At 40.7% G+C, this 22,145-nt stretch overlaps 1 protein-coding gene across 1 annotated transcript; it reads left to right on the forward strand.

The window, feature by feature from the left end:
* Positions 1–913: 913 nt before the first annotated feature.
* On the forward strand, positions 914–13,011 carry LOC103095791 (tripartite motif-containing protein 43-like). Its single transcript, XM_007494725.2, has 7 exons — positions 914–1,023; positions 3,891–4,293; positions 4,560–4,667; positions 8,777–9,058; positions 11,038–11,060; positions 11,218–11,315; positions 12,117–13,011. The coding sequence occupies exons 2-7, from the start codon at positions 3,895–3,897 to the stop codon at positions 12,395–12,397; spliced, it is 1,191 nt and encodes a 396-aa protein (XP_007494787.2). The 5' UTR covers positions 914–1,023; positions 3,891–3,894; the 3' UTR covers positions 12,398–13,011.
* The last annotated feature ends 9,134 nt before the right edge of the window (positions 13,012–22,145 follow it).

Genomic DNA, 22,145 nt, shown 5'->3' on the forward strand with positions numbered 1-22,145 from the left:
AGTCCCCAAACTTGTAGCTTGGAGAGATTTAGTAATGCCCCAGTTTTATTTAGCTCGGAGGTGAAAGCCTCAGGTTTGAGCCTGTTCCAGTGAGAATCCACAATCCACCTCAGATGGGGACTAGCTTAATGTGTTTATTGATTGACTGGGTACAGTCAGTAGGATATATAACCAGGCCTATGTTTTATTTTTGCTTTATTTTCATTTTTTTAAACCCATCCCTTCCATCTTAGAAACAAACCTGGTTCCAAGGCAGAAGAGGCAAGGGCTAGGCCATGGGGGTTAAGTGACTTGCCCAGGTTCACACAGCTGGGAAGTGTCTGAGGTCAAATTTGAACCCAGGACCTCCAGTCTCTTGGTCCATCTCTCTATCCACTGAGCCACCCAGCTGCCCTGGAGAATATTTACTTTAAAGCCTGAAGCTTCCCCAGATCTGAAGATTTACTTTAAAGCCTGAAGCATCCCCAGCCCTGAATTCTTTTCACTTCTTGAGACAGGCAAGGATTAATTGATCAAATGACTAAATTCCCTCTTTGCTTTTTAGAAATGAGTACTTTGATTAAAGAGTGAAGGAGGTGTGGAGGGGAGGTCTGGGAGAGAGGAATTAAGCCTCATCCTCCAGTATTTCCTAAGTATTCACTCAGGGCCAAAAACTGGGCTAACTCCTGGGAATACAAAGAAAGACAAGACAAAATGCCTGGCCTCAAGGAGTTCACATTCCACTGGGGGAAAGAGAGCGGGAACAGTTTGCTAGGAGCAGGTCCTGAACAAACATCCGGTGTAAATCCTGGCAATCCTGGAGGAGGGCCAGGTTCAGGGTCTTGGGTAGAATGCTTGATTGGAGCTGCTTCCAGGTGGGAGCACTGAAAGGCGGCTGAAGGGTTACTTAATGTAAATGAGGAAGGGGAGGGTTTGCCCGGGAAAAGCTTATAAAAACCCAGCCCTGAGTCCAATGAGAACCTTCCCGCTCTGAACCCACTTCTCCAGCTCCAGCCAAAGGAACAGCCAAAGACACTACTCCAGGTAGGTTTCCCTGTAAGTGGGAGAACTGAATGTGAACCCAGGTCTGCTGGCCCCAAAGCCAGTTGTACTCTCTAGAGAACACTGCTTACTCTTTTTATTGGCAGAAGGGAGAGATTTGGGGCTTTGAAGTCATGAAGACCCGAGTTCAAATGCTTCCTCATAACCATGACCCAGTGTGTGAGCCTGGGCTGGTCATCCTTTCAACTTCAGTTTTCTCATGCCTAAATTCGGAAGCACCCTAGCCCCTGCCTTACCTGATCTCTATTGTGAGGATCAAGTAGAGATAACTGGTTTGCCAACTTTAAGACTATGTAAACAACAACCCTTATTATCTTGTCTTGGCCCCAGTACCTTCCTAGAGTCCCCATAAAGACAACTGTATGTACAGAATTACAGGGATAAATTTATTTGTTTTTAAACCCTTACCTCCCATCTTGGAGTCAATGCTGTGTATTGGTTCCAAGACAGAAGAGCCGCAAGGACTAGGCAATGGGGATTAAGTGACTTGCCCAGGGTCTCAAAGATAGGAAGTGTCTGAGGTCAGATTTGAATCCATATTTGGGTCTGATTGTCAATCCACTGAGCCACCTGCTTGCTTCCCATTTAGATATATAGATCCTGTAGGTGGAAGTTAGTTTCTGAAGTATTGCGAGGAGGGTGAGGCAGGGCATTCCAGGCTATCCCTAGGTGGCCTTCCTGGTTGATAATTATTTTCCAACTAGGGGAAGGCAATTAAATCCATCCTGGCTATTGTTTCCAGAAAGGGTGTGTCCACCCCTCCAGCTTTGCTCCTGGAAAGCAAGGGGGGGGGGACCAGAGAGCTTGTCTCTTGTGCCCATCCACACTTGGCACTTACAGAGTCAGCTGCAAATGATGGCATCTTGGGAAGCTCTTACTGACCTCTTAAGAGTAGCAGGAAGAAGTGAGGGGCAGCCGGGGGCCTCAGTGGATAAAACCAGGAGGTCCTGGTTTAAAAAAAAAAACAGCACAGAAAGCAAAACAAGGTGATGGGAAGGCTGGATTTCATATTGGAAAAAGTTGGAGACAATTAAAAAAAAACAATAGAGATTCCTTTTTAAAATTCCCTGTCAGGTTCTATGTAATTTTGTTCAGGTTTTATGGAAGCAAGTTCTTATTCTGAAATTTAGTAATGTAGTATTAGATTAAAAAAAAAGCATTAAGTATTGACTATGAGACACTGAGCTAGGTGCTGGGAGTACAGTCAAGAAATGCCATCTTCTCTGCTGCCGAGACTTTCTTCTGGGGCAATCAGCATGTGCACCTGTAAGTAGACACATCATTGTTCTATCAAGCGTCCCTCTTCCTTCCCTCCTGGTCCCTCAATTATCTACCTTCTTCATCCCCTTCAGTTTTCTTGGCAAAGATATTAGAGTGGAAACTGCCAACCTCCAGTCTCCCATCTTTCCCCACCACGTTCCTAAAATAGTTTTCCTTCCATTTTCCCATCTCAAGTTCTCATCCCCTTGAGACCTGACTTTTGTTCCTACCATTTAACAGAAACTGCTTGCAGCACAGTGAATTCAATGACCTTTTCTTCAAATTACTCTCTACTTTCTGGACCTTTAGGTCGAATAGGACTACTACATACACCCACCTCCCAGACAGTTTCTCTTCCAGTTTTTCAAGTGTTGCTTCTGATTCTACTATTCCTCCTCAGCTTAACATCTGTTTCAGTAGGCCCTCCAGAAGAGACTACAGATAACTATTATTTTGTCTACTAATTTCAAGAGAAATGTGTGGAAATGACTCTTTGGAGTGATAGTGGTCAGTTGTATCTCCTGGTATTTTTGAGATGGACAGACAACATAATTGGATACATGAGGATTTGTTAGGCATTCTGTTCAAGTTCAGTATTGGAGTAGAATACGGTGGCACTTGTAGGTCATTGAACACATTTTCTTTTTTAAACCCTTACCTTGCATCTTGGTACCTTCTGTCTTGGAATCAATGCTGTGTATTGGCTCCAAGGCAGAAGAGTAGTAAGGGGTAGGCTATGGGGGTCAAGTGACTTGCCCAGGGTAGTCACAAAGCTGGGAAGTGTCTGAGGCCAGATTTGAACCTGGGACCTCCTGTCTCTAAGCCTGGCTCTCAATCCACTGAGCTACCCAGCTGCCTCCCATTGAACACATTTTCAACAAGGAAACAGTAGCATTTAGCTCATGGACACTCCCTGGAATGTCCTGGTCAGTGGGGCCGAGTATGGTGACATGGATAGTCTTGGGACATTCACAAAAGTCTGAAGGCCCAAACCTCACATGGGTGGGCCTTGTTTTGCACTTAGTGACCCGCTTGGCCAGAATAGCTAGAAGCTGTCTCTAACCTAACATATGCGAGTGACCCCACACAGGGGAGAAATGGGTAGATTATCTCTGGATCCTAGGGAACTCTAGAAAAGAGACAAATTGAGGAAAAACTCATTGTTCTGTCAGAACCTGTTCAGTCTTCAGATGGTTATAAACCATAAACAGTGTCCAAACTCCTGTCTCTGAAATGAGAGTCAAGATAGGAGTCACGGGGACAAAATGTTTGTTGTATTTGTTTGAATTTTGGTGGACCGTGCTTAGGGTCAAGGCCTTCCCAAATCAATATTCCCCTGTTTGGGGTTCTCTCCTGGCCTTTCTCCCCATTTTCTCAAGAGAGGGTGTTCCTGGCTGTCAGATTCTATAATCTGGATTACTCCTTGAAGCTTATTGTGATGGTTACCCTTGATGATTATCCTTCTCAGCTGTAGGCCTGGGACAAGGCATTGCTTTTGTTCTTAATTGGCTGTTTGCAGAAGGGATGGCAGCTGAGGGCTTGAGAAAAAGGTCTCCACCAGTCTTACACTGATTCATTTTCTTGCTCAGATTCATGGCTTCTAAAGAGATGAAGGAAGGTCTCCAAGATACGTTTACCTGCACCATTTGTCAAGCCTCTCTCACAGACCCAGTGACTGTGGATTGTGGACACAGGGTTTGCCAATCTTGTCTTGATGACTCCAGCCAAGCTTCGGGGTCTTTCTCCTGCCCTGAATGCAGGAAAGTCTCCCAGTCAAGAGCTTTTAAACTAGCTATGAGGAGAAGGAAATATGCTTTTAACCGCAGACGGGCTCAGAGGTCTGAGGGACCCAGCAAGTGTGACAGACACCTGGAAGCTCAGACGCTGTTCTGTATGGATGATAAGACCTTACTCTGTGTATCCTGTTCACAATCCCAGGAACATGAGGCTCACACGATCCAGCCCATAGAAGCAGCTGCTGGGTACTACAGGGTGAGTAGCTAGGACACTAGAAATGCTAACACTGGGAGATGAGGAACCATGGAGTAATGGCATGTCCCAGGGGATTTCGTAGTACCTCTGCCCACCCACCCCTGCTTCGTTTTGCCCCCTCCAGTGTTAGCTTATTCCTTTAAGGGACTAAATTCTCACAGCTGAGAACTAAAGGACTCCTTAAACAAATGGTGTTAACCTCCCAAGCCTCCTGAATATTTCCATCCCTGCTCTTTGCTGGAGCTCTTCACTCATTTCTCTTGCAGAAAAAGCTCCAGGAGAATATGAAACTTGTACGTGAAACTTTAAAAGATGTTCAGAAGTTGATACTAGAGGAGAAGAAGGTACCTCGGACATGGGCTGTCCTGTGGACAGTAAGTATATCTGGCTCCGTCTTCCCCAATAATAGTTTGTATATCCTTTATGTATCTTTCCAGAGAGGTAGATCTTCATCATTATTAACCCTCCCAGATACAAAAGACCTAAGTGATTCCAAACCCTATGTTGCTTGCTAAACTATACAACAGAGATCTGTTGTATTGCCCTTCCTAATTACCAAGCTAGGTCACCTAGCCCCAAACCCTCTAGAATCACCATGGTGGGCAAACATGTGGCAGGTTTCTGAAGTCAGAATGATAGAATTGGAAGGAACTTAAAAATTAAATTAGGGGTAGCTGTGTTGCTCAGTGGATTGAGAGTCAAGCCTAGAGGTCCTAGGTTAAAATCTGGCCTCAGAGACTTCCCAGCTGTGTGACCCTGGGCAAGTCACTTGACCCCCATTGCCTAGCCCTTACCACTCTTCTGCCTTGGAGCCAATTGGTTCCAAGACAGAAGGTAAGGGTTTAAAAAAAAAAAAAAGAAATTCATTTAACCCAACACATAACTGAAAGGTATCCCAACTGTAATATAATATGACAAGGGGTTATCTACTCTGCTGAAAGAACTCAAAGGAAAGGCAAACCTCCATCTCTCAACGGCTTTGGTTGATAGGAAGTTTTGCCTGACTGAATTGTCTGAATTTGTCTGAATTGACTTCTTTGCAATTTCCTGTGCCTTGCTCCTTGGAGTCAGACAAAAGAGAAATTTTAAACATTTGAACACAGTGGTTATATATATAACCTCCCCCTCTACTCTAGTCTTATTTCTCCTAGCTGACCATCCCTAGTTCTTTCAATCAATCTTCATATGACTTGGATTCAAAGTTTTTTGTTTTTTTTTAAACCCTTACCTTCCGTCTTGGAGTCAATACTGTGTATTGGCTCCAAGGCAGAAGAGTGGTAAGGGCTAGGCAATGGGGGTCAAGTGACTTGCCCAGGGTCACACAGCTAGGAAGTGGCTGAGGCCGGATTTGAACCTAGGACCTCCCGTCTCTAGGCCTGGTTCTCAATCCACTGAGCTACCCAGCTGCCCCCTCAAAGTTTTTTTTTAGCATCTTGTTTACCTTGCTCTGGGTGTGGGTAGCATCAATGTTGCACAGAATTGAAGAACCTCTAGAACAGGTTCTCAACCTCTCAATTTGTAGCAATGAGAATACATAATGCATATTTCAGGTGTTTATAATCTGAATCATAACTGTAGCAAAATTACAGTTTTGAAGTAGCCACCAAAATAATTTTTTGGTTTGGGGTCACTGCGACATGAGGAACTGTATAGCAGGGTCACGGCATTAGAAAGGTTGAGAACCATTGCTCTAGAAGGTCTGATAGGGTCTGACCACAGAGGGACTTGTCCTTAGTCCTATGTTATATCTTACAGCCCCCCAATATTGTGTCATTAGTTTCATTTCGCTGCTTCATCATACAAATCCCCCCAAATATTTTTCAGACAAGGTCTCACCTCACCATGCCTTCCTAACATGCTAACCATGGAAAGCTTAATTATTTTTTTTTTGTAACCAAGTAGAGGAGTTTATTTTTATTGGATTTGTTTTTCCAAACTCCAGCCATCAAAATATTTTAGATCCTAATTCTTCATCCATTGTATTAATTTTCCCAGCCTTTTGCCACCTGCAAATTTATGAATACTGATAGCATTCATACCTTCATTTCCTTTTTTAAAAAAAGCTATTTTTAACATACTTTAAATTTGAGTTCCAAATTCACTCTCATCTCCTACTCACTGAGAAGATACACAATACAACTATACATGCAAAATCATGCAAAACATTTTTCCATATTAATTATACTGCCGAAAAAAGAAAAAAGTGAGAGAGTTAAACTTCAATTTGCACTGAGTACATAATTTATTTGGAGTTGAAATAACATTCTTTCAATATGAATCCTTTGGAATTTTCTCTAATCATTGTATTGATCCAGAGTAGCCAAGTCTTTCATAGTTGATCTCTGGTTCTTCTTTCCTCTGCTTTGTACCAGTTCATATAGACTGCTATTTTTTTCCTTTCTTTTTTTTGTAATCGAGATATTTTATTTTCCCAATTACATGTAATAATTTTCAACATAATGTTTTCCAAAATTGTAAGATCCAAATCATTTCCCTCCATCTAGTCCCTCTCCTCATTTGGAGATGGTAAGTAATTTCATCTGGGTCATACATGTATTGTCATGCAAAACACACTTCCATGTTTTGCCATTTTCTAAAACCACTTTCCTCATCCTTTCTTATAGCATCACAATCATACATCACAACTTATTCAGCTATTTCCCAATTGATAAGCCATTCCCTTTCTTTCCAATTCTTGCCACCACAAAGTGTTATAAATATTTATGTACATATGGGTCCTTTCCCTTTTTATTTGACCTCTTTGGGATACAGACCTAGTAGTGGTATTGCTAGGTCAAAGGATATTGCACACTTTTATAACCTTTCTAAATCATAGCTCCAAATTGTTCTCATGTCTCCCCTCAATAGATCTTTAGTGTATCTATTTTCCCTCATCCTTGCCAGCATTTGTCACTTCCCATAGTTGTGAGATGGTATCTCAGAGTTGTTTTAATTTGCATTTCTCTAGTCAGTGATTTTAGAGCATTTTTCATGTAACTGATAGATATATTCTATAAATTGCTTGTTCATCTCCTTTGACTATCAATTGGGCGATGGCTCTTGTTTTTATAAATCTGATTCAGTTTCCTATATTTGAGAAAAACTATTTCATTAGAAGCATTCCATCTGGCTGACAGTAAAGCATCATTGAAATAATAGTAATAATATGATAAGAATATTTGGATCCAGCTATTCAGTTATTTCTAAATGCATTTATTTCTGTCTTCATTTAGTTCATAAATCTCCATTTTTCCCACAAGAATAATGAGTTACTTGAACAAATAAATGTAGCACTAATTATTTCTATATTATCCTCATATACTTGCTTTTAGTAACTGTATCAAGTAGAAATTAAGATTAGTCTTCTATGAGTTATTTTATTTGTGAGAGACAGCTAGGTGGCACAGTGTACCAGACCTGGAGTTGGGAGGACCTGGGTTCAAATCTGACCTCAGACAATTCCTAGTTGTATGACCCTGAGCAAGTCACTTGCCAGCAATTGCTTAGTCCATACCAATCTTCTACCCAAGAACTGATACTTAATATGGATTCTAGGACAGAACGTAAGGGTAGAGGAGATGGCTATAGAGGTAGAGGCATTGTCAGTTCCAGTGTCACTCTCCCTCCCACCTCTACTCTCCAATTAAAAGAAAAGAAAAAGAAAACCTTTATAACATGCCTGATCATCTTGGATTTCTTTCTTTGAGAGCTGCCTGTTTATATCCTTTAACCTTTATCAAGTGGAGAGTAAACTCAACCATCTGGGGAAGAGTAATATTAAATGGGCCCAGATCATAGAGGACTTAAAATGCCAGACAAGATGGTTTGATCTTTATTTAGTAAATAATAAAAACTATTAAATGAGAGGGATATAAATGGTGCCATGACAGGGTTTAGAGACACAAACAAATACTCCCATCAGAAAATAGATTTTACAAGAATGGAACGTGAGCAGAAACAGGGAAATATTGTAAATGGTGAGAGACTTAGCCATTCTAATTAATACTATGATCCATGATAATTCTGAAGGACTTGGGATAAAAAATGCCTCCAAAGAGAACTGATGAACTCTTGAGTATACATTGAAGTATTTTGGGGGTCTTTTTTTTTAAGGAAAGTTTTAACATAGCTAACATTGAATGTTTTACTCGTCTTCACATGTATAACAACTATTACTTGCTTTCTTGGGAGAGAGGAGAGAATTTGAAATTTAAAAATGTTAAATAAATATAATTTAAATGATTTTACAAAAGGTCTGAGGCCAGAAAGTTTAAATTGCATTTCCCAGGTCACCCAGCTTATTGATAAAAGAACAGGAACTTAAAATCAGGTTTCCTAAGTCCTGTTTTAATAGAGTATACTTTCAATTTTTTTTTAGTTTTACATTTATTTTAATAACAAACTTACACAAAAGTTACATTCATGTTGTCTCCCTCCCCTCTTCCCTCCCCTATAACTAACATCTGAGTCTGCATCACTATAGGAACAAGTAGAAATGCCAAGAAAAACGTTTCAGGAAAAATTTAAAGAAATAAGTGATTTCCTGAGTGATGAAGAGGAAGAAGTCCACAGTCTAATGGAACTGGATGAGGAGGAGAATGAAATGTTTGAGCACTTGAAGGAGCATGAGGTCCAGCAAGAAATCCAAAACAGAGAGAAAAAGATGATGAGCAACTTCCAACTGTCCCAACACAAGAATGACTTAAGGGAAATGGTCATAGCACTGGAAGAAAAGTCTCAGATGCCAGATAAGGAACTGCTGCAGGTAAGAGCAGTTTAGTGGGTTGAACTCTAGGCAGTGGTGAAACAATTACAGAGCCACAGCCAAGGGTAATTTATTGTTGCCTTAAAATTGTTCCATGTACGGGCAGTTTGTGGGCTCCTCAGTGAATTGAGAGGCAGACCTAGAAACAAGAGCTCCTGGGTTCAAATCTTGCCTTAGACACTTTCTAGCTGCTTGATCCTGGGAAAGGCACTTAACACTTATTGCCCAGCCATTACCACTCTTCTGCCTGGGAATGAAATACAATCTTGATTCTAAGATGGAAGATAAGAAAGTAATTAAAATTTATTGATATGAAATTCTTCCATTTCCTTTGGTCTAGTCCCCTATCACCAACTGCCTTCTTGCATGTCAAAGAGGACATATACCTCAAACTCAACAAGTCCAAATTGGCACCTCTCAATAAAAATGGAGCAAAACAGAAACCCAGCCTAGCACCTCCCAAGTGGAAATGTGCACAGCACTCCTCCTGAGTCATACTTTGATATATGATCCATAACTGGTTAGTAATGGAGAGCTACCAGTTGCCACCCGTTCCCCTAAAAGTTAGGCTCTGGATCTCAGGCCTCTTCTGGAACGTAGCCTCTCCCTTGGCTAGAGTGCTCCATGGTGTGCCAAATCCATCCCCAGTGTGAACAGCCATGTATCTTTGCCCCCATTCCAACATGGACTGGGGGAAAAAAAATAGCTTGCTGTGATTACAAATTTTTTTTTTTTAATTTCCTAATCAGGATTCAATCTGCTCTATTCTCCAGATCTGCTTGGAGAAACTGGCTATGGGGGAAGTGGGAGTGAATGGAACTTTTCTATACTTCTGCTACTCCTAGTTGTTGGCTCTCCCTTTATTTAGCTCCCTTCAATAGCTAACATTTCTATTATCATTTTAATATTCGCAAAGTACTTTGCAAGAATATCATCCCATTCCCCCACCCCCCAACAACCCTGAGAAGTATGTTGGTATTATTCCTGTTTTACAGTTGTCTACCTCAATTTTGTCAAGTTAAGAAGAGCTAATAAGTGTCTAAAGATTGATTTGGACTTTGTTCTCTTAGCCACCTCTTTAAATTAAAGATAAGTTGTTTTTGCTATGAAATACCTTTTCCACCTAAGATGTCATCTGTTTACCAGAGAAAGTTACTTATCCCTCTTGCCACTTTCCAACCCCAAAGTGTTTGTATTTTCCTCTTGTACATTTTACATATTTATCTATGAATTTGTTATAATGTGGTAGATTTTAAGTTCCTTGAGAAGGGAAACAGGAGGGGTCTTATTCCCCTGGAAACTTTTGTTTCAGAAACCTAAGCTGGTGATGGCCATTTTGTAAGCACTCAAGTGTTTAATTCCATCATTTTTGCCCCCAAGGTGTACTTCCAAAATCTGTCTTATGCTGATTAAGGCCTTCCTGGCAGAAAGGAAGAGAATTCAGATATCTGCCTGCCAGACATTTTTGCCTGAGGATTGCATTTCTGTTAGAATTTCTAAGGGCTGACTTTTGGAAATATTTACTTCTCCTGTTTGGATTCTTTAGACAAACCGGTAGGCAGCCCCTAGAATAAAAGACATTGGTGGGGTCCAGGTTATTATGGAGATGAAGTTAATTAAAACCCATTAGCAAACTATCCTTTTAAAATCTCATTTGCAAAACCAATGAATATTCGAATGTTTTGCCATGTGATGGTGCTCAACCGGCCTAGGGATGGAACTTGAGACAGGTACCTACCTTTCTGATAAATGTTAACAGCACAGCTGTTAATTAAGGAACTTCTCATTTCTGTCCATTATTTTAAAATGTTTGTCCAGATTTCAGCATTTCCCAATTTTGGTTTAGTGAAATAAGTAAGATATGTTGATGTTTACAGCAAATATAAGTGAAGGAACTGCCAGAAGATAGGATGAGGATTATGTCTCAGAATTTTGCCTTGAAACTTAGCAATTTTTACACTTTTCTGTTTCTTTTCTAGGATGCAGGAAATACACTGAGCAAGTAAGTTTGCATGGGAAAATAATAAATGGGACACTGAGGAAAGTGGGGTCAAGTTATTAGCTGTGCTTAAAACAGGATAAGAAGGTCTTTGGAGGCCACAGAAAACACAGGTGCCTCTGGTGAGAAGAGTGGTAACTGAATATCTCTACTCCTATAGGAGTGAGTCACTGTTGCTTCAAAAGCCAGAACCTTTCACACCATTTCTGAGCCATTCTTACTGCATGGATTTAACCAAATTTCTGAAGAGATTTCAAGGTAAGGGTCAGATTTTTGAGTCTATTCAGGTTTTTTTTTTTTTAATCCTTCCATCTTAGAATCAATACTAAATATTGGTTTCTATGTAGAAGAGCAGTAAGAGCTAGGCAATTGGAATTGAATGACTTAGCCAGTCACATAGCTAGGAAGTGTCTGAGGCCAGGTTTGAACCCAGGACCTCCCATCTCCAGACCTGGCTCTCTAGCCACTGAACCACCTTGCTACCCCTGGTCTTTCTTCTTAGGAGCAAATGCTGTACCTTTTTCATTTCTGATCTTGGATCTCTGGACTATCCAGGAACCTGTGGTCAAAGTACCAAAGATTGTAAACTGATGGATCCTTACCAATCTGCATAAATAAGAGGGAGTTTCTATTCCACCCTTCCTTCCCTGGAGAAAACCACAGGTGTTGTCTAAACCAAGAGCAAACAATCCTTTTCAATGGGTAATAGGTGAAATTAAAATTAGTTGGCCAGTAACCTTTAGACCTTTTGCTATTTTCATCCTTTTATTTGGTCAAGGGAAGCTAATTAGACTGGGAGAGCTGGGGCCTCTGAAGTATTGGCAAAGGTGAAGAAAGAGGTCTATTGGCAGAACCTATCTAATTTCATGCAACCTTAGATGGCAGTTATAGGGGCTAGAAAGAGCAATCGGTATCTGGAAACAACATTCTTTCCCCTTCCTACTGTTGTTCCTACCCCACTTCAGGGGGACCACACGTAGAACACAGCAGTAGAGAGCCCAGCCCATTTCTAGTTGACACTGGGCACACTGAAGTACCCAGCCTCTGTTTTCTCTGCAGAATCTCGACGGGTGCAGTGCCATTATCCATATGAATTTACTGATGACCGAAAGAGGACTATCACTTTCGCAGATACTTCCTCAGGTCAGATGTATGCTGTTTATACCTCTGGAAGTCTTCACTACATTAATGGGATGGATTTGTCTTTTACACGACTGGATATGGATGGCATGTCTGAAGAAGAGCAAGAAGATCCCATCTTTGCCTGTTACTGTGTGCCAGTTGAAAGGGAGAACTCGATTAGCAATTACCCTTCTAAACCCTCAATAGAATGGCATTAGGAACAGATAGATGCCTGGGCAAACTAAGGACAGAGTTTCAGGAGGGTATTGAAACTATATTCCACTTGTTCACTAGTTACGTGTGTATCAGGGTAAAATGTCAGTTTTGGTAATTAAGAACTTAGTGGAATCTTGTATTGTCTTCTCCTTACTTCAACTATGTCTGGAACAAATGTGATCTGCTGAAGAAAATAAGCTTTAAAGCTTGCCTTCCCCCCTCTCCCACCTATTACATTTCCATCTTGGGATATCATTGATGGGAAATGGGTGCTGGACTTTGGAGTAAAGGAAAGACTTGTTGATTCTCACCTCAGGTACCCGACACACAGGTTGTGCCACAGATTGATTCTTACAAAATATCACACAATGTATATGAATAAACATTTGGTGGGGGGAAGTTTACAAGTGTATTTGAAAACTTTATTCAATGTTTCTAAGCTATGGGGTGGTGGGGACCTTGGCAGAAATAATCAGTCAGGTCTAATCTAATTAAACTTTGATTTTTTGTAGTGCTTCAGAATTATTCAAAGTAATTGCCACATAACTCCTGAGAAAGGAGTTCCTCTTAATAAAAAATTGATCAACTCTTCAAGGGTCCAGTTTCTTTTGCCTCTAATCACCTTCCATAATCTCGTCAGCTCCCACAGATGTTTTTCAGATTTATTTGTCCAGCCTTAACTTCTGCTGACTTTTAGTTTCACATCTTCAACTTCCTACTGGACATCTCAATATGTTCTCTGTCTTTTCTTTTTTGACCCCTTACCTCTTGATATCCACAAGGACTAGGCAATTGGGGTTAGTTAAGTGAATTGCACCCAGTCACACAGCTAGAAAGTTGTCTGGGTCCAGATTTGAAAGGAGATCCTCCTGACTCCAGGCGTGGTGCTCTACCTACTCAACTTAGCTACCCTTGTCCCCAGAGGCATCTTAAACTCAACCTGTCTAAAACAACTCTGGCTTATCTCCAAACTCCCTTTCTAACTTTTCCAGTACTGTCTCCTCCCAGTCACCCAGGCTTACAATCTAATTGTCATTGACTTCTCTAATCTCTTCTTTTCAGAAGAGAGGTTTAATCTACTCAGTTCCTTGATCTCTCCCCTCAAGGACTGAAAGGGTCTACTCATCGGTATCTAAAATGGCCAAAGTGACAGCACAAAGTGCAATAAAATGATCAGTATTAGAAATAAAATGTTCAATATTAGAAACAGAGAAGGCTAACTTAAAACCAACCCAATTGCATTTGGGTTCTGGGGAAGGAAAAGATTCATAAAAGGTTTGGTTTCTACCCAAAACCCATTTCCTTAAGAAAGACGTTTTTGTATTTTACCTAACCCTTCTATGGGGACAATTGTGCAAAAAAAATATTTTTAGAGAAACTGAAAAGTTTAGAAATGTTTCTTCACTATTAATTTGGAAGTTTTTGTTTGGGGGTTTTTGAAGGGTAATGAGGGGGAAGTTTTCTAAATCTACCATCTCCAGGATCAATATAAAATCCTTTCTAAAATCTTTTAAAAACTTGGCCCCTTCTACCTTTTCAGTCTTCTACTTTACTCCCATCCAGCTTCTCTTCAATCCAGCGACAGAGGTCTCCTTGCTCTTTCTCAAATAATAAACTTAATCTCAGACATTTTTATTGTCTTTCTCTCTTGCTTAGAAATCTTTGCCCTTTTCTCTTTCCTGGATTTCCTTGGTTTGTTTTAAGTCCCTGCTAAAATCCAAATCTCACTTATACCCTTTCCCATTTTTTTTTTAAATTTTAAACCCTTACTGTCTGTTTTTAGAATTGATAGAAGTATCTGTTTCAAAGCAGAAGATCATCATGGCTAGAGGATTGGAGTTAAATAACTTGCCCAGGGTCACACAGCTAGGATATATTTGAATATGAGGCAAGATTTGAATCCAGGACTTCCCAGATCTAGACCTGGCTCAGTCCACTGAGCCATGTATCTGTCTCCTGAGACCACATTTGAATTCAGTTCTTTCCAACTCTAGGTCTGGCACTCAAATCCTTTGAGCCACCTGCTCTCCTTGCTTTCCCTGCTTTCCCATTCATTTTAATGTCTTTTCTAAGAGATTATCTTCTGTCCTTTTTGGATGAATCTTGGTACATAGTTATTTTCATCTTTTCTTCCCACTTAAAGGCAGCTCTTTGAAAACATGAACTGTTTTTTTCCTTTAAACTCAGTACACATTGTCTGCCACATAGTAGGAATGTAATAAATGCTAGTTGGCAGATTTATGGAAAATTATACATTTTTTTAACTATTGCGATTTGTTTTAACTTATACAAAGCACATGACTTTCCATTATTGGAGGCTCACAACACTCCTGCAGAAAGTGTTATTCATATATATGTATACACATACATACATACACACTAAATATACTTTTCACATTCCTAATACTTAGTATTGATTCTAGGACAGAAAGTAAGTATTTAAAATGTAGTGATAGATTTAAATCCCTGATAGGCCAATTTTCCAGGCGAGGTTGAGCCTCCCCCCATTTCTAAAGCAATCTCTACTATTCTGTTTGGTGTTATGCTCTCATCTGTTTTTGCAAGTCCAAGCTCATAAATTTCAGGCCTCTGTCCCTAGAATTCCCTTGTGTAATCCCCCCCCCCTTTTTTTCTTAAGAAAAATTCAAAGCACAGTTAACATATCTCTAAAGGAGCAGAAACTCTAGGTATCTGAGTCAATATACTTTCCCATCAAACGATCCTATTGGTTAAAAAATGGACTCCATATAGTGTAGAAAGAGCAAGATGCACAGGACACAGGGTCCATGCCCTCTGCCTAGAAGTCATTCTCATTTTTGCTGTCCCTTGTTAGACTTTACTGAATTGTAGCATGGATAAGTTGGGTACAGTGTAAAGTCAGGAGGGCATGTGACCAACAGAAAAGAGGTGACCCCCCTGCCTTGTGCTTCTCAGGTAGAATGTGTCTACTGCAGGTGTTGAACCTTTTTAAGTTTCATGTCACATACTCCCTTCCCTGAGGTAGAGTCCATTGGAGCTGCCAGAGCAAACTCTACAGGTCCTATTGTTGGCAATGTCATTGAGGGTGAGTCATAGCCACCATTAGCCCTCATTCCCAGGAATATACATCTGGCTTCCTCCCTCAGGTTATATCCATAACCCCTAGCACCCATTGAAATTCCACCTGAGAGTTCTATGGGAGCGAGTGTCCATTGAGCCCTGGGATCCCCCGGAATATAGCACTGGATGCTAGATAGTGAAGAAACTACCAGAGCCAGTGGAAAAGAATGAATTTAAGAGAACTCAGTTTTGTCCCCCAGTGAGGGACGTTGACTCCAGATTTTTGCCTTTCCTTGTAACTTCCCAATATTCATTTTATTTATTTTTTTACTTTTTGTCTGTGTATAGATTGGTTCTAAGGCAGGAAACCAGTAAGAGCTAGGCAGTGGGTGTTAAGTAACTTTCCCAGAGTCCCACATCTAGGAAGTAGCTGAGGCCAGATCTGAACCCAGGCTCTCCTGTCTCCAGTCCTTGTGCTCTATCCACTGAGCTAACCCCCCCACTTTTTTTTTTTTAGCTCTTCCATTTTAGAATTGGTACTAAGTAAAAATTCCATGGCAGAAGAGTGATCCCAAAGCAAGTTTATTTCCTTGGGAGTAAATTTATTACACAAGTGTTGATTCCTCTAGCTGGAATGTTATTTGTGACATAAACCTCATCTGTTTTCTACTAAAGCAGAATAGGAAACAGGTTTGAAAGGGGGCAACAAAGTAGCTCAGCAGATAGAGGCAGGTCTGGAGATGGGGGAAATATGATCTCAGACACCTGCTAGCTGTATGATCCTGGGCAAAGTCACTTAACCCTGTTTGCCTAGCTGGCTCTTGTCCTGCCCTAGAGATGTTACTAGGATAGAAAATAAGGGTTTAAAACAAAATTGACAGAAGTATAATCAATGACTTGGTCATCAATTGCATAGGTATAGCATAGGCACAGGGGTGGCATAACAAGTCAAGAGCAACGTTTACATTTTAAATCTGAATAACTAGGAAGATTTAGGTGATTTCTAGAAAAATGAAGATGGTTAGAATTGGGGGGGGATAGAGCAGGGAATCTGAGGAAGTGACTCAATGGAATTATCTGAAGGACCCCCACCCCCACTCCCCCAGTGGCCTTGGGAGCAGCTGTAGACCCATTGAGGCCTGGCCACATCCTCTATCAAGAAGAGGCATTTTATTCAAACGGCATCAGCTGTTCACTAGGCACCTTCTGGGGACAAGTTCTGAAGATAGCCTTTTTGATGTCACAGATCCTAAAAAGAGTCCATTTCATGCTCCATTCAGGGCACGTTTCTTTGCCTAGGCCTCATCCAGGCTTTAGTCAGTGATGGCCATGATTTTCTGTCATGATGTGCCCAATGTCCTGTTTTCCCCATCCTGGGACCCACCTAAAACCTCCAGTTTTTTTGGCACCAGAAACTTCCTTAGTCCTCCCCACCACCCCCTCTTTCCTCTCTCTGTCTCCCCACTTCCTCACCCTCAGGTCTCTTCTGTCCCAGAACAGAGGTGGCTATGGGCTGGTCTCCCTTGAGGAGATAAAATGGAATCGGGAAGAGAGGAGACCCAGGCTGATGTGACCCTGATATAATTTGAAAAGAGTTTCATACTCCCAAGATTTTGTCCTCAGGTTATGGGACCTATTGCCCAGGGAATTTGGAAACCCTTTAGCTGACTATATTAACTTGAAAGTTTCCTGGGAGGGGGCTGGAAAGTGCCCAAGAATAGGCTTTGTGGTGATAATGAGATTGGACAGAAGATTTAGGGGATAGAACCTCAGAATAATTGAAACTCTTGATAGACTAGAACCTTTCCCAATTTTCTTCCAGCTGTTGCTTCAGGGTAAATATGTCCATTGGGCTGGATGACTTCCTGGAACTTGATTATTCTTCCTATCTAAAGCAGACCAGTGATATGCAGCTTTTTGGGTGGAGGAGAAACAAAGACCAGAGACTCTCCCGAGATAATATTTATAGCTTTAAGTACAGCCTGAAGTGTGGTGGGGCTGCTTTGGCTGAATTTTGTCTCTTCTGTAAGTTGGCTTTGGTTAGCCATTGAAAAATACATGAGGCTTTTGTATTTTTTGTAAAACTTGTAACATGATCATTGAACTGTGTAAAGAGAATAACTGATAAAATTAAAAAAAAACTATTCCTCATTAATTTGTGGATTTTGGGGGCTGTAAAAAAGGTTTCCTACATTTTTTCTCCCTAAACCTTGCCTTCTGTCTTTAGACTCAATACTAAGTATTGGTTCCAAAGCAGAAGAGCAGTAAGGGCTAGAGGTGGGGGGGGGGGGTGGTTAAGTCAGCTAGGAAGGGTTTTAGGTGAGTTTAGAACTGAAGACCCCCCTGTGGGTTCGCTCCTAATGAACTACCCTGACCAGCAGGGTCCCACAAGGGAAGGGGCTCACCTTTGTAATGGGACCGAGGAGAGATAGGGACCCAGAACCAGGGTGGAAATGAAAGACACCGACAAATCAGTAGTTGGATAGGGCAGGCAACCCCTATGATTTTCCTTAAGGCGGAAAATGAGGATAATGGAATACAAGGTGGTTGAGGAGATTAAGATAGAGAATGCAGGCCGAGATGGTCACAGCCTCGGGGAAGGAAAGGACTTGGAGGAGAAAGAGAGAGAGGAACGTTAATCCTATCTAGGGAAAGAATCTTCCTAAAAAGAGAAAATTCCAGGGGTTGCCTTGCTTTTATTGATGAGGAGGCAGAGGGATGCCTCTAATCACGTAGACAATCATGATTGGGTGGTACAGTGGAGGGAACACCTTTTGGGCGTGTAGGACAGAACCGCGCTTTCCCGGGCAAGTCTCCGAACATGTTAATGGACTTGTATTGCGCAATAGGTCTCAGGTTACCTTCACAAACCTTATCGGTAAAGCCTCATGCTTGGAGACACAGTAATAATACAGTCATCTATATTTCATAGATGTGAATATGCTTGGGATGCTACACCCCCCCATCTCAGCCTGGCTCCTGATCCAAAGAGTCCTCTAGCTGTCCCAGTTTCCAACACTTGCACCAAGTCTCATTCCTAGCCATCTTGCTTGAGGAGGTGATTAAAAATCTGGATAAATTTTTTCTGCTCTTATTTGCCTGGAATACTTCACAGACCCACACACAGCTAAATGTAGACAAAGTTTTTATTTTTCTGTTTTCATCAAATGTCTCAGAAATTGTGAAGAAGGTGCTATAACTTTCTCTTGCCTGAGGGCAGGGAAATCTACCAGTTGAGAGAACCCACTTTGAGTCTGGGGAAAACCCTGAAATGTGGCCCAGCTGATGAATCACTACCATCAGTTCTAGATCCTACTGGAACTCATGTGGGAAATACCAGGAGACTAAACTTGAGTATCTGCTTTCCATACCCTAATTGGAGGGGAAGGGGGGAGGATAAAAAAACCCTCTTACAAATATGTATAGACAAAAAACAAAATTTCTGCCTTGGACAAGTATATATATATTTTTAAAATATATTTTATTTGATCATTTCCAAGCATTATTCGTTAAAGACATAGATCATTTTCTTTTCCTCTCCCCCACCCCCCATAGCCGACGCGTAAGTCCACTGGGCATTAGATGTTTTCTTGATTTGAACCCATTGCTTTGTTGATAGTATTTGCATTAGAATGTTCATTTAGAGTCTCTCCTCTGTCATGTCCCCTCAACCTCTGTATTCAGGCAGTTGCTTTTTCTCGGTGTTTCCACTCCCATAGTTTATCCTTTGCTTATGAATGGTGTTTTTTTTCTCCTGGATCCCTGCAAGTTGTTCAGGGACATTACACCGTCACTAATGGAGAAGTCCATTACGTTCGATTATACCACAGTGTATTAGTCTCTGTGTACAATGTTCTCCTGGTTCTGCTCCTCTCGCTCTGCATTGGACAAGTATATTAGTGTGTGTGTGTGTGTGTGTGTGTGTGTGTATTTTTCTCCCCTTTGAGATTTAGATTCAAGTAAAATTCAAGTATCCACCCTTTGCTCTTTTTTGTTTTTAATGAACATCTCTCCTTTTGGTGCAGTGCTAAGTCCTGGAGCCAGGAATACGTGTGACTTAGGCAAGTCACTTAACCCTATTTAGCTAAGTTCCTCGTCTGAAAAATGAGCTGGAGAAGGAAATAGCTAACCACTTTAGTATTTTTGCTCAAAAACCCCAAATAGGGTTATACAGCATGGGACATGACTGAAAAGACTTAAACAACAATATTTCTATATTTCTTAGAATTTGTTATTCCATAGAAATGGTATTTGGGGGGGGGTAGAGAATTGAATACCCTACAACTTTGCTTAAGTTATTGTCTTGGTATTTTTATTTTTATGAATTCCTTTATAATTTCTCTTAAGTTTTGTTTCATCATTGTGTCCATGGTCCCAGTAAAAACCACTGATCTGGGTTCTAGGGGGATTGGGGTTACTTGTTTTAGTTCCATTGACAATGTAGGGAAGGAGAAGAGAGTCTGAATAATTTGCAGCCAGGAAACTTGGATTAAAGCCCTAGCTCTGTGTCACTGACTACTTGCCAAGCCTTAGGCAAATCATTTATCTCAGAAAACTAGGGTTTGTAGGAGCCAGCTTGAATAAATTCAAGGCCTTGAGAGAGCAAATTGTTAAATTTTGGGCCCAAGTATCTTGGAAATCTGCAAATCATGCCCAGAAAAGATTAGTTGGTTGTCTAGAATAAAGAAAGTGATAGAGAAAATGTTAATAATTCAGATTAAATTTAGAAGTATGTCATTTTTTTCTCCCTTAGAAAGCTAGTTTGTTCAACCTTTTTGAGCATTCTGCTGTTTTTAAGCCTTGGTTTCCTCAACTATATTATAACAAAGTTGAACTAGCTGACTCCAAGGTCCCTCCCCTCTGAAAACTTGTCATTCTTTGACCCTATGATTAATTGACTATATTCAATTCAATTTAAAAAGTATTAAGCACCAACTATGTAGGTGACACTGAAGAAATGAGACAAAAACAAAGCAAGTCTCTAGCTTACATCCTCCCATGGTTGAGAAAATCACAAAGATAATGAAATATAAAATACATGCAAAGTAAATACAAAGTAAATGGGGTCAGGGTGGGGTGTCCAAGAAACACAGATATAGTGGGCAAGATCTTTGAGCTTTTTTCTCAAGAACTTTTTTCTGTCATCTGTAAAATTAGAGCATGTTAGATCATTTATCCTCTTGAGTCCTTTCCATTTCTAAAATTCTTTTACTATATTTCTTCCAAGAAATAAAATAGGAAGTGTGGCCAAGAAGCATTAGACATTGTAGACAGGAAATAGGAGTGGATGGGATTTGAAAGCGGCCAAATAGGTCTAATCATTTTCATATAATGTTATATATGAATTGTGTAATATGCTGCTAGAGGGCTATGTCAGGAAATTGCCTATTGTGAGAGGGCAATCTTTTGTTATAACTTTGTTAGTAAGAAAGAAGAGCTAGGGGGGTACTGAGAAGTAGAGATAGATAGGGAAAGTATGAATGAGATATTTTCCTCTTTATGAAATGATACCTCTCCAAATTCAGAGTCCTAGAAAACTATCACCTTTTAGTTGGACATCATTATCTGGCAATACTTCACATAGAGTTCTGAATAAAGATGATGAGGCTGTGGCATAAAGATAGTAGCCATTTTGGACTCTATAGACATAAGCACAGATAAGTGTTCAGGGTCACATTCCATTATAGCCAAGAACACCTCAAGCTGTGTTGCATAGGACCTTCAACTCCCAGCAACATGCTTAAATGAGGGACTAAGTACAAAAAGCTTAGGGAAAATTTCTGAATCTCTCACTGATATTGTGTACTACCAACTGGGCTCTTTCATATATCACACTCTTCAAATCACCAGATGTAAGACCTGGATAGGCTGCTTTAGATACCGGTTAATGTCCACTGTGGAGAGAAAAAATATTGGTTTAATGAACTGCATCCATCATCGATGTTTGGAGCTTAGGGGAGGAATGGGAGCAGGGTAATGAACTGTGGAGCTACCACCTAGGATATCACAATGAAATCCAGAGAAACTACTAAAGAGAGAAATAAGTAGATCCATGGAATTGGGAGCATGGTTTGTTAGAAAAATCTGGTACTTCTCTTGCTGAGTCCCTTTAACAACTATACAATTCATACTAGGAATATGATAGATTATATTTGTGATTCTAGATGTGGAGTTGGAGTCACACTAGGCATGACATCAGATATACTGCTGAGTCACTGAGTAGTGCACACAAATAGAATATATTTCTTAGTATAAATGGAGAAAAACTCTGCAATCTCTGAGTAGCATCTAAAAAAGAATGATATCTGATGGAAATCCACTAACGGAAATCATCCTCATTTTTCCGAGGATTCCCAAATTGATACTGCCTACAAGTAGGTAAGAGCAGATGACCTCCAAGGGAGCCTCAGCTCTGGAATCACAGGGCCCTCCACACACACACATCCCCTGGCTCCAAGGGAGACTTGATGGACAGAAGGAAAAGAAATGGAGGAAAACAACACAACATAAAGAACTATTCCTTGATGCCAAGATAGTAAGATTTCCACTCTTATGTATGGAGAATCCTAGACTGTCTTCTAAGCAGAGGCCCTAACTATCCTTCCTGTCTGATGGCCTGAGGCCCATGGAACATCCCAAGCCAGTTTTGGGAAGTCTATCTGATAGGCAGAACTTTCCAAAGTCCTTTATGTACGTAGAGGCCACAGCCCT

This window comes from Monodelphis domestica, chromosome 4 (assembly GCF_027887165.1).
Source record: "Monodelphis domestica isolate mMonDom1 chromosome 4, mMonDom1.pri, whole genome shotgun sequence".
NCBI classification, from domain to species: domain Eukaryota; kingdom Metazoa; phylum Chordata; class Mammalia; order Didelphimorphia; family Didelphidae; genus Monodelphis; species Monodelphis domestica.

Bases quoted from the DNA above. Each gene is read 5' to 3' on its own strand.
- LOC103095791 (XM_007494725.2), top strand. From the start codon at position 3,895: ATGGCTTCTAAAGAGATGAAGGAAGGTCTCCAAGATACGTTTACCTGC. The intron at 4,294-4,559 runs GTGAGTAGCTAG...TTTCTCTTGCAG, and splicing joins CAGCTGCTGGGTACTACAGG to AAAAAGCTCCAGGAGAATAT. The intron at 11,316-12,116 runs GTAAGGGTCAGA...TTTTCTCTGCAG, and splicing joins ATTTCTGAAGAGATTTCAAG to AATCTCGACGGGTGCAGTGC.